Here is a 13,050-nt window from a genome sequence, read left to right as displayed (position 1 = left end):
TTTTGTATTTTACCAAATACAGCTTTTATATAATTATAACCTGGAAAAAGCACCACTCAAAGAGACTGCATACAAAATATAGGTTTATAGGTTTTTGATGTAAATATAAAGACATCAGTCACAGTCTGATAGTTAATCTAACTTCTTCCACAAAACAGTTTAAATTGAATCTCTGTATTTTGTTTCCAAGAGCTAATGTAAATGCAAGACTCTGTTTTGGTCTCTGGAAGTTCTCCTCTGCTGCTCGATCTCTGAAGCTACTGAGGCCCACGCATCATTACGTTGAAAACCCACTCTCTGTCTCCGTCTGTCTCTTTTACAGTCACTGTTAGAGATTGGTAAAAGCTATGTGAGACAGAATGAACTTGATATTAAGTAGTTAGGTCAATTCTGTATTCTGTATTAAAATCCAAGGACTCTAGTCAATGCCTAGTGCATAAGTTAACATCTGGCACAAACTGAATTACACTTAATATGGCAAGGGAACTTAAAATATGTATGAATAAGGCTCTAATGTATTCATAGCTGCACATGAATATAAACATTTTCCATGTTGTTTCACAAAGTTGTAATATACAGAGGGGCTTTTGTGCATGTCATGTCTAGTGTTTATAGAAATATGTTGCTTAGTCTTAACATCTGAAGCACCCCACCCCTGAAAGTTGGGGTTCCCCTTTATTATTTAGATTGGCACCAAGAAGTTAAAGAAAAGTGGCTTAGGTTAGTTATGCATGGTCACTATATCCTGAACATGCAAGCAATTCTCCAAGAAATGCACAGTATAGGCAGAATTAAAATAGAAAAAGAAAATGTATTTCTAGAACTCAGTATTGCAAAACAACTTTCTTTAAATGTACTTTCTCCAAAAGCAATAATCAAAAGCACATTGTTTAAAACAATGCATATCCTACTACAATCTCTTTAGAAATGATTAAAGGTTCACTTTAACCAGTTAAGATTTTTGAGGAGTCAAAACTACTACTTTTAAACTCTTCCAGGATTAGAACATGACTGACAGGCCAGTTGACATCACTGCGGTATTTTGAGAAGGGGTTTACAAATCCCTGGTTTACCTCCAATTAGAAGACCAGATAAATCTGTCCCCATGCTGAATGCATGGCAAAGCTAACCCTGGAGAGGCTTAACATGCTCTAAACAAGAGCTTTCTAAATGGATCTGCTTAGGCTGATGAAGTAACAAGATGATGTCCAGCTCTGTATAAGAATAAAGTAAGGTGAGAAGGCTGACCTAAACCCCTAGTATTTCACAATTACTTTACACATTACAATGCTTTCAGAGGAGTTTAATACAAAAGACCAGTTCAACGTTTCCAAAACAACATTGAACTCAAATACATTACATATTTTCATGGTTTATCATTTAGTTGGTTGCCTTAAATTCCAAAAACTTGGAATTTAAAAGGATGTACTGGATTTTGTGGTCAGCAAGAGACTCTACAGTGGTCACAGTGTGCAGCTTTCCAGTTCTAATAACACGTCTAAAGCACACATGGAACTTAGTGTGGTGGCTGCAGCTGGAAGAAAACAGCTCTATTCACCACTGCAACACAGAAACTCTTCAGCGCCATCAACAGCCAAAAGCCCCAACAAACACCCTGGCAACCCAGACCACCAGAGCATGCGCGCACACACATGCAAGCCATGACAATAGGAGCAGCCAGGAGGTGTGGCTGTGCATCCACCTCAGAGAAGCAACACATCGCTATCTGCAAACAGTCCCTAATGTTCGTCTAGTTTAATGAGCTGCTACTGTCAGATGGTGATTGCGCTGTTGTGCATTTTTGCATTTTTCAACAAGGGAAAAGGAGACACGGGGGAATGTTCGGAAGCTTTGTCTAAACAAAGAATTGTGTTGTGAAACAATTTCAGTCATGGCAGACTAACTGGAGGAAGCCAAAGTGTTTTATGGATGAGAGGTTTTGGTTTGGCTTATTTCCCCCTCAAATTAAGCATTCTACTACATGTCTGGCAACATGGGATGCAAGCTTCTTGAATAGGTTTGACTTGCAATAGGTGTACACCCTCTTCTAACCTGAAGCTATGGTGTGCACCACTGGAAAAGAAATAATTTTACCTTTCTGAGCACCCCCGGGGTCTTTGAGCTCCTTCTGTGCTTCCTCAATCTTATCTGCAACACAAAAAATGGAAAGCATAATGTAGAGGATTCTAAACCATGGGTAAGGACAAAGATGATATATCAGTGCTTATAAAGCTGTACAGCTTGTACCCAGTTCATACCCAGCTTCAGATTTTGATAGACTTAAAAATTAATTGCAGTTTGAAGTTGTGATTAATATTTATTTTATATATATATATATATATATATTAAAATGTCAGATTATCACTTCTGATTTTTTAACCAGCAAAAAATTCATTAGAGAAACAAATCAATAAACAAGTGTCTACATTTATATTCTATGACAAAAATACATGCAAAAGTAAAAGCCGTCATTCTTTCCGTACATATCCTTAAATGCACACCTTATCCTGACTTTCCTTAAATATCTCCTTCAAAGGGACAATCTCCTACATTCTCATATGCGTAGGAGACATCTCTTATTTTTTTGCCTCTCTCAAGAGTGTGTAGGAGGGTGTTACATATGAGTATCCACAATATTGGAGTGTAATTAATGATCATTATATAAGCTGGAACTAGCTGATACAGTGTGTGTAAGTGTGTGTTTTAACAGGGGAGTATGGGATGATCTTCTTTCACCAATTTCAGTCAAACCATGCAAACAGAGAATACAAAAACCAGTTCTGCAAATCAAAGTGGTCCAAAGAAAAAAAAAAAAGGCAGAACAAACTTGCCGTAAAAGAGATGTCTCGGCCACAATGGCTTAACAAAAGCATATATTTAGACCTGCCACAATCATGAATTTTCTTGTTGACAATTGCTACATTCTTAATTTTGTTCTCCATTCCAAGCTTAAGCTCAAATAGACAAACATCAATCTCTTCATCTCAAAATGGCTTCTGCTTTTTCCGCATGCATTTGCCTCTACCCAGCACATCCCGTTCTCATTCTAGCTGTTGTATTGTAAACATATGACTGAAAAAAAAACGGACTAATAGAATTTGTCCTAAAAAAACTGAATGGTGCTGAATGATTTTTTTAAAACACATTTAAAGATAAGAATATTTCCTCTCCTCTGTAAAGTTTCCATTTTGGACATATGAGGTTAACGACAACAAGCACCCATTTGTTTTCACACACCAGACTACAAGGACAGGCAATAAACCAGCATCGGAAAAATCCTGAGGAAAAAAGCTGATGCTTCTGAAATGGCCATGGCAAATGTTTGTCACCCTGGACCTTGTGAGGACTCTGTGGTGTTTTAAAGTACACAAGGCTGCCGGGAAGAGTTTGGTGAGGGGTGGGGGAGACAGAGGGAGAACCCATGGCCGAGGTCACAGGATTATGTCACCATGAGTGTTCTACAGTCACACCCTTCGCTCTTTCTCCCTCCCATTTAACCACCATCCTGCTCCAGGAACACTTCTGACATTACATAAGCCCAGCCTGCCTCAACACCCCCCACCACTAACCACTGTGGCATCTGTCACTAAACAAAAACACAGTAACCAGGACACACGCACACTGTTACAGGATGGTAAATAAATGTGCGTGTGAGTGAGAGAGAGAGATAACATAAGCACGGATGCCAGAAGCACCTACAGTTTCATAAAATCTCTCACAAAGGGCTGACAAAACTGCGCATATACAGAATCAAAACTTGCATGCAAGAGAACGAGAGAGAGGATGATGCTTTCACGCCACAGAACAAAAACCAAAACCTCTAAAATAAACTCCCTACTCATCCCTTTTGTCCTTCATCCTACGCTATCCATCTTTTTTGGAAGGCCAAATCTGACCCCAGGCAGACCTGTGTCATGGACAGTGTCACTCAGCCAAAGACTGTTTAATAAAACATTAGAGGCCAGTGAGGGGATTTCTGAACTGTTTCTCTTTGCACTTTCTCAGCCCATCTGTCTTGTGTTTAACCACACTCCCCTGAGTTAGCCTAACCGCGCATGGTTCTTATGGGCTAACAAATGAATAGCTGTAAATGAAGGCTTGTATTACAGCTATTAAATAACCAACCACTAACGGGAACCCCCTCTGGTGACAGTGTTCTAGACCTGCTAGGGTGAGGCCGAGGTGCCACTTTACATGTTAGAGTTCAAGTGTTAGATATTCCACAAAGTTTCTGAAATTAATTCTGAGTTACTGTTAAATGACTAGGTGCCACATTTGCATCATTAACAGAACTGTTGCTGTAATACTTCTCCTGAAAGAGTGAGAAGTTCCTGGAGGTGACAGTGTTGTAGCAGGGGAAAAACTTTTAGTCAATCCTCCGAGCAATCGTTAGGACAGTTTTACAAACAGTTTTCTGTTTATAGTTGAGCCAAGACATGTTTGCATTTTAGGTTTGCATTTAACCTAAAAGAGTAATGCAGCTAACAATAATGGAAAGTTATAGCCACATTGACATGTAAAAGACTTCAGAGCAGTTATAATGACATATCTTTGCATGTTTGCTGATGTGAAAGGTTATTTGTTCCTTGTGGGTGAGTTTTTACTTTGAAAAATCTCTCACGTCATGATGAACTAATCTGTCTATATATTTGGTTGATTTACACATCAGTAAGTTAGGTGACAAAATGGTTGGTTTTTGGCCGCATTAAAACCCCTGGGAACTCATTTTTAAAATACACAAAACAGAAATATCATATAAATATTTCCTCAAAATGACCAGTACTGCTCTCCTCTCAATGTAGAATGGGCAGTCCTAAAAGTGGGTAATGTTTATGTCTCTATTACCCTAACCAATCACAAGGCTACAATAGCCATAACTCCTCTCTGTATCAAAGACACTGGTGAGCTAAAGCTTAGGAACCATCTTAGTGAGTGAACAAGCTATCCAGCTATTCACTGAGCTATGGGGAGGGAGGGTTCTTCTGAACAGCTTAGAATTAGATGAATTTCCATTGAGTTTGAGTTTATAAAAGCACATAGACTCACCCAGGAAGACATCATGACTGGAACACTATGACTACCAAAACAGTCGTTTCTGCTGGAGAAACGTACTGATTCGTCGCTAACCACAAGTGCAAGTTATTTGCTCCCAGAACTTCTGAATCATCTTAATAATAGTATTAATAATAATAATATACCTTACATATATATATATATATATATATATATATATATATATATATATATATATATATATATATCTTAAGTGCTTTCCAATAATTCAAATACGTTCACAATCATCAAGACATAGAAACATTGAAAGACATAAACAGAGCAAACACAGAACACAAAACAATACAGAACGAGCATGAATGGAATAAGTCCAAGTACTACAGAGGAAACATCAACATTTGGTCTGCATGTATAACAGAGTAGCAGCGGGAAAGGCAGACCCACTTGGTCGGCAGTATAGCGTAGACAGCAGCCACACTGGGCCAGCGTGTACAGCAGAGTAGCAGCAGGGATAATAGTCAGGCTTGGTTGGCAGTACAGCAGAGTAGCAGTGAGGGAAAGCACCAATTTGGAGACACTCTTGAAGGTATCCCATTCGTACAGTGATGTTAACAAAATAATAACACAAAATCACACCAAAGACACATTAAAGACATCTGTATGTTCACACATGAATGGCTGTATAATGCCAGTTCTACCTGCCGGCACCATTTTATTGTACATCATGTGTAAAATGAGAACCGCAATTCAGAGTAAAAACCCAGGGAAAAAAAAACCCTTCTCTGTCTCGTAAACAGCATTCTGTTCTCTGGCTTGGCTTAATTTACTAGAAACAACATAAGCGACTGTATTTACTTCATTACTTGAGCAGTCCTTAGTGTAGTCTGTGGATATTCTGTTCCGTCTGTATTGTTCTCATGATGTTACTGGGTAATTAAAGCACAATCTTTCACTTGCTAACTAACTTATCTTTATAACTCCAGTGTAAAACTGATCAAAGCTGAAAGTTTACCCATGTTTACCCCACCATCAGGATGGAACATGCATTAGCGAGAGTCCCTAAATAATCCTATTGAGATATGGAGTTATTAAGACAGGAAAGGGTGATTATAGGGCTTGTTCATATTTCCCTGATGTTGAGCAGAGGAGCAGTTAAGGATAGAGCACTACACCGATCAGAAGGACAAAGCCGGACATGTTTTTAAAAGGGGATTTTTATGATGTTGTTCTGACATGGAACAGAGTTCCAGCTCCATCTTTTACTGCTGAGACAGCCATTTACATTTACAGCTGTTCTCACTCGGCTCTAACTGTCCAAAGAAGCTATTATACACAGACATGATGCAGGTATGGTTTGCAATAATAAAATATAGCACCGTGTTTTTGGGCGCCGCCTAAAGCTATTAAAAGGAAATTCCTCCTGAAGAAGTGCAGAAACTTTAAGGTCTGGTGACCTCGCAGGAAGTTGAACCCAAGGCAAAATAAGAATGAAACAAGAAGTGAAACAAAACCAAACAAAACCATTAAGGTGTGACTAATATACAGTAAATAAAATTACATTTTGCATCTTTAATTAAGCATTGCTTACAGTAACCTTTACTGTAGATTTAATTAAAGCTTCAACAAAGAACCTTAATTCAGTGCTGCTTAAGAACAAGTTTAGGGATGGCTGTAAGCATAATTAAAGCTTTCAGTTTGAAGGTAAATTTTAATTATGATGTAAATTTGACATAAAATTACTCTTGTGAGTCTTGTTTTGCAGAATAAAGCCTTTATATTTTGAATGTAACATCAAAAACATAAAATAGGCAGGGGAGCAGAAGTTCAATGTAAATAATGTATAATTAGGTAATGCAAATGTTGAATTGTTACGTAATGGCAAGTTAATTAACTGACTCTACTCTGTGTATATTAATTTAAATTTAATCTCTCTTTCTGCCTCTTGCTTATTTTTATCTATTCCTTCCTATTAACAAAACAGCTCTTCCACAAAAACAAACAGGGGACAGATATAATCAGTGCTGTTTATGTGGGAGGGGAAAAGGAATGTGTGGCCCTCTGGTAAAATGCTCCTGTGTAGAATGTAATTAAAGCGACATCCTTAGATGTGCACAGCTGGATATTTGGAGGAGATGGAAGAGATGTTGGACTATTGCAAACAGGCGCCTTGCATGAGTGAGAGGTTAGAGTTCCCCTGGTTACTGCTGCAGTGACGGCCAAGAATCTGTCTTCTCGATTGTGTCCTATGTCGTCACCTGCCAGTGGTGCATGTGCACTAATGAGCCGGCGGCTGATGGACTTTTAATGTGCTCAGAGTCTGGCTTTTTAATGACTGAGAGTCAAAGCAATGCGGGGGCGAGAGATGCTAGCTATAGCCACCGTTTCGCAGCCTATGACGTCACAGCTGTTGCTCGTCTGTTTAAATTTGGTTCCATTTGTGTCATAGCACCCCACTAGCAGGTGTCATTAAGATAATTTTAGCACCATGTTGCTACGATAAGAGGAAAAGTCCAAAGTATTTAATCACTGTTGCCAGTCTTGCAGTATCCACATAGAAGAGGTCTGTGAAGACAGTTAGCAGAGCCATGAGAACATTTCTAAACCCTGACTTCATGGTACAGTAATCTGGAGAGTGGAGTCAAAGAGAGAGAAATAATAGCAGACTCTTAATTGCTGGGTGAAGTGAGAGGTGAATCAAGCCTCTCGAAGTTTCTCTGTACTTTAGACTATTAAGCAAACTGGAGCCACTAAAAGTGACCTCTTTACAGATATAAAATCTATCAATTAAACAATAAACCTAAGTTAGACATCTACTTATAGATTTTTTTTGTTTGTTTTTTAAAATGTGAAACAATGATAGAAATGTAATTCTTTCTTCCATTTCTTGAATTAATTGTTTTTGTTTTTTACATTTTGTGTGATATTTTCTGATTCAGGTTATGATATTCAATGTTAGATTCCTCATGTGGCATGTTCAGACAAACAGCAGAATAGATGGCTAAAGGTTAATATGTCTGACAACTTTATATGTCACACTCAAAATGACGGCTGGCACAGACACACACATGCACACTTATAAATGGAGCGTAAAGACACCATCATCACACCTGACATCAGGGGATGTACAGCCTTGCCTGACCAAGCAGGAAACAAAGTGTGTGTGTGTGTGTGTATATATATAGAAAAAGCAGAATTGATTCTGGATCAAACTATATATTGGTTCTTTAAAAGCCCTATATCCTTTCCCATGTACTAAAATCTTAACATTTCAAAATGCACCACTTACTCCACAGTCCATACATGGGGCATAGTTTGCAAAAACAATCTTGTTTGTTTTGAATATATTGTTTTTGTGATGTCACAAAAGCCAAACACATTCATGGGCATGATACCAGTTTAACATATAAATAAATAAATAAAAGCATCATTTTGCTTGTTCCACTCACTTTAACTAATAGGTTCTATCATGTTCTATCACAAGCATAGCAAAGCAATATCAAACAAATCAAACTGAAAGCTTAGATAAGAAAAAGAACACTACTAAGAAATGTGGAACCAGTAAGAAATTGATCTGTTTCATTTATAGCACTTATCTGACTTGTATAGATAAGTTGCTTGTTAGCACATGAAGTCATTGTTTTGGAGAACGCTCATGGAAAGATGAATGAAGACTGTTTTTAGTCCATAAATCCTTATTAAATGTCAAGAGTGGACCTCAGGGAAATAATTTAAAATGCAAAATAAATGAATACAGGGCCTTTAACAGTCAACCGCCAGCTATGGGAAACAGCACTTAAAGAGGAAACCTATTAACTGCAATCTTTTTTTTAGCAGGGGAACAGCCTTTTTGCTGTATGACATCACAAGCTGTGAAAAATGTGTGTACGTGTGTGCTCAACAACCCCCTCCCCCAACGCACATGCCACAGAATTCCCGGAACCCTAAACACACGGCATCCTCCATCCTGGAGTTCCCCACATGTGTGCAAACACACACAGACACACACTGCACTGGAGCCATTCTTTTCCACTCTGTCTGCGCAATGAAAAATTTGACTATCGTACCTCAGCCATTCCATTTTCATAAATGGTTTATTTCATTTGAGATTTCACATTGGTATTGGGTCAGCGTCATATTGGCGGTATGCAATCTCTTCTTATAGTTTTATTAGACAGCTCTGTTTCTATTTGTGGTGAACCCTGATAACTCCTTCACCCTCCTTTGGGAAATTTACATGGGCTCAGGATACAGTGTTTTTTAATCATAATCAATGCAGGGGGAGAAAATATAATGATAAAGGAAACAACAAGAAGAGTGCAGGTTATAATAGAGTGGAAAGTGGGAAAGTGGGAGAGAAGAGGCTTCAGCCCAGCTGCAGTTTAGGGGCCCAAGGGACAGAATGAGGACTGAGGACTGAACAGAGCTGTGCTTGGAGGGTCAGAGTGTTTCAGAGAGGCTTTCCCAGAACTGCAGTCAACTGCTTTTTCCCCTCATCATTACTGTCTCTCACATACACACACGAGTGAGAGAGAGAGAGAGAGACCACAACTAAAATAGCTTGATCATTACCACCGTCATCAGACTCCTCCTCATCCTCACTCTGCACCACAACAACAGAGTTCCAACACCCATTTCTAATTATACAGAGGTGTCCTGATACATGTAGCATTCACCGTTCAACATAATTCTCAAATCTGAAGGTGAGCATTAAAATATATTCTACAACGTCTTGGTTTGAAAAACAGGGACCAGAATCTGTTTACACAATGTCCCCATGACGTAAATCATTATATTTAAAGGTGAAAATGTTTTAAGATTAGTGTTAATGTGTGTGTGCGTGTCACTGTCCTATCAAAATCTTGAACCCTTGGCATCTATTTATGTATCAAGATTTTTAACGAATGCGTCAGAATACCAACAATGTGGTTGTTGACTGTGTGTGATAGGTAAAGCAGAGAGAGAGCGAGAGAGACAGAGAAAAGAGAAAATTATGCAGTACTTCTCTCAACGAACCAGACATTTATTTCCCAAACCTCTCAGACTTCAGACAAACACACAGCAGTGCACTGTGCAGCGGAGCATATATGCTTCTTACTGCAGTTTTGGGGAGGCTCACTGAACAGGACCTGGAGCCTCTTTTTCATGTGTGTGTTGTGGTAAGTTGTGGAGAAGGCAGGACCATTACTTGCTGCCCAAGGCTACACTTAATAATGCATGGAGAGAGAGAGAGAGAGAGAGAAAGAGAGAGAGAGAGAGAAATAGAGAGAGAGAGAGAGAGAGAGAGAATGCTTAGAATGCACAGCCATATGTGGAGATATCACAATACATCTCTATGCAGCTGATGATAGTGTTTACATGAACCTTCTATATAGAGCCATGACAAGGCTATTATATAACACTAATTGCCTAAAGTTATATTCATGCATATTCAATAAGCTCTATGAATCTGTATAACTTGCACATTACCTCTGCAAACGGCAAAAGGAAGACACCAGAAGAGTGTATCACAATTACATGGCTGATATTTGGATGCACACACTCAACAACAACAACACACACACACATACACGTGTGTATGTGTGCAACGCAGCTGCCCCCGCAGGAAGCAGTGGGCGGCAACAGCGGTAGACAGCAATGCTGCTGATTGTTGAGACTGCGTGGGCACACTGGTGAAAAATTGATACAACTCGTCGTCAGGAGGGGGAGAGAGAGAGAGAGAGAGAGAGAGAGAGAGAGAGAAAGAGAGAGAGAGAGAGAGAGAGAACAAGGTGAGGAATAGGAGGGGAGAGTAGCTGAGGGGAGCAGAGCTAAGACTTGGGGGGGAATATGGGTGGGATGCACTGCAAGATATATTTTTACTCCCTTAAACCATGTTTTAAATTCCTTTTTTTTTATTTCACACAAGAACTTGAAAAGGTGTGGTAAGTAATATTTTCACTGTTGCCTAAATGCAGCAAATGGTAACATATTTACTAATGCCAGGTATTCAAAGCAAAAAACTTCTAACAACAGCCATTAAGTTGTAAAAAGACCCTAATCTACAATTTATTTAAATGCTAATGCACCAGTAGTGTTTAAAGGGAAGAATATGCTTTGAACAGATTTTATATTGTTTGCCTGTGTGTGATTTTCACGCAGTTTATTCATGAAATAAAAGTGGCTTGACAAACAATCAACTGTGTAAATATATTTTCATTGCATGTTTTTATCTTATAAAGCCAGATGGGGGGAAAATGCATCGAAACACTGCTAACAGGGGCATCATTGAATAACTTCTTCCAATTTAATTTTTGCCTCATTTTCATTTCATTTTGGCAGTAAAACCATGAGTCTGAAGTTTTGCTAAAGCTTTTCAGGGCTTCACCCATTTCAGGGCTTCTTCATGGCTATGACTCTAGAATTGGAAAATGAGGAGAAAGAGGCTGAGCATGAGGCTGTGATGTCTTACTTGAAGCACCGACCAGTCATTTGACTGCAGTGACACCCCCGCCCCACCAAATTAATAAATAAAATCTTTGCACTGGATCAAGGCCCAAAATACACTCCTTCCATGACCTTTCCCAGAATTGTCTTTTTGATAACATGTCTGATATTGCTCTTATCCAGGTAAAATAGCCCATTTATTGTGCATTTCCAAGCTGTAATTTTAAAGTGAAAAGCAAATGTTCGTTCATTCTATTCTTCTGTTATTCAGACACGCATTAAGCACACACAAAATAATCAGAACAGCACCTCACCATCCAGTTTTCAGTTTTTGTTTGTCACTGCCTATACAAATCATGATGAAAAATTATCAACGTAACAAATTATGAAAACAAACCTGCCATATGCCTTATTCAAGGAATTAACAAATCATTCCACTGATTTTATAACATTAGGTGGTGTAGTTAAAGCTAGAACTTACAGTAGGCTAAACTGAACTTTAGAGCAAACACATACTGAGATTGGACAAACAGAAACATGCCCTCTAGGGAAACATACTACGAGTTTAGTTTGCCATTTTACATATTTAAAATTTATTGCTAAAACAATTGACCTGAGAGCCTTCCAATATCTAACATTGTACTTTTAATTTCTACTGACTGCATCTTTAAGTACTATGACAGGGTCTTTATGAATGAATGGCATCTGTGTGCACCAGTGTGAGTCACTCTCATTGGGAGCTCGTTCAGTTTAATTATTCATCAGTGTCTGCTCTACCTGAGAGACTAACACTTGTCCTGGTAAATAATTCATCTGCATTTAACAACGCAGAGCTGAAAGGAGAGAGAGGGAGAGGGGGGGGGGAGACACACATACACATAAAACGTGCCCTGTTTGTTGCCATATTCACATGTTAATTTAGTTTCAACTGTTATACATTTATAATTTCTTTTAATGTTTAACATGCTCCTTGACTCCCACTGTTCTTTAGATTGCTCATTTATCAACATAAACATTATTATATGTATTGTTTATTTATTATTATTTGCTAATTATTATTATTATTATTTCCTTTTAAATAATCAATACTGTTGTATTAATGCTTTGGCAATACTGTATGTAAATATACTCATGCCAATAAAGCTTATTGAATTGAGTTAAATTGAATAGAATTTAATTGAATTGAGAGAGTGCAAGAGAAAGAGAAATACAAGCTCTCAAGCTGCCGATTCGCTTATCTTCAGCCACTTCTGCTGGTCTTAAACATACATGCCCTGTCAGAAGTTTTGGGACACCTTACACTTTTACATAATGGATTAAATGGATATTGATGGCAGGTTTCTACATTTATTATAAAATGAAAAAGGAATTCAATAGGTTTAGATTTGACCATTCACTTGGAAACACAACAAAACCGAAGGAGGTAATAAAGTAATAATTTGGGGTTAATGCTAAAAGCCAGACATTTCAACTCTGTGACGTTTGCACTCAGACCTCTTAGCTGTTTAATCCATTAGACATCAATATGAGCTTTTAAGAGCAGGTTGGGAAAAGGCATGCACTAAAATTAACTTCTTCAACAAAGCCACTAAAAATTAATCCAAAGTATTACTA

At 38.3% G+C, this 13,050-nt stretch overlaps 1 protein-coding gene across 4 annotated transcripts in view; it reads right to left on the bottom strand.

The window, feature by feature from the left end:
* The window catches only part of hivep1 (HIVEP zinc finger 1), a 64,035-nt gene that overhangs the window by 12,816 nt on the left and 38,169 nt on the right, over positions 1-13,050 (bottom strand). For all 4 annotated transcript variants that reach the window (XM_066673628.1, XM_066673630.1, XM_066673631.1 and 1 more), the window contains exon 3: positions 2,095-2,148. In XM_066673628.1, coding sequence (XP_066529725.1) covers positions 2,095-2,148 — 54 coding nt within the window. The remainder of the gene's footprint in view (positions 1-2,094; positions 2,149-13,050) is intronic.

This window comes from Hoplias malabaricus, chromosome 6 (genome assembly GCF_029633855.1).
Source record: "Hoplias malabaricus isolate fHopMal1 chromosome 6, fHopMal1.hap1, whole genome shotgun sequence".
NCBI lineage: Eukaryota > Metazoa > Chordata > Actinopteri > Characiformes > Erythrinidae > Hoplias > Hoplias malabaricus.
Note: the sequence above shows the minus strand (reverse complement) of the source record. Positions and strands in the feature narration are given on the sequence as shown.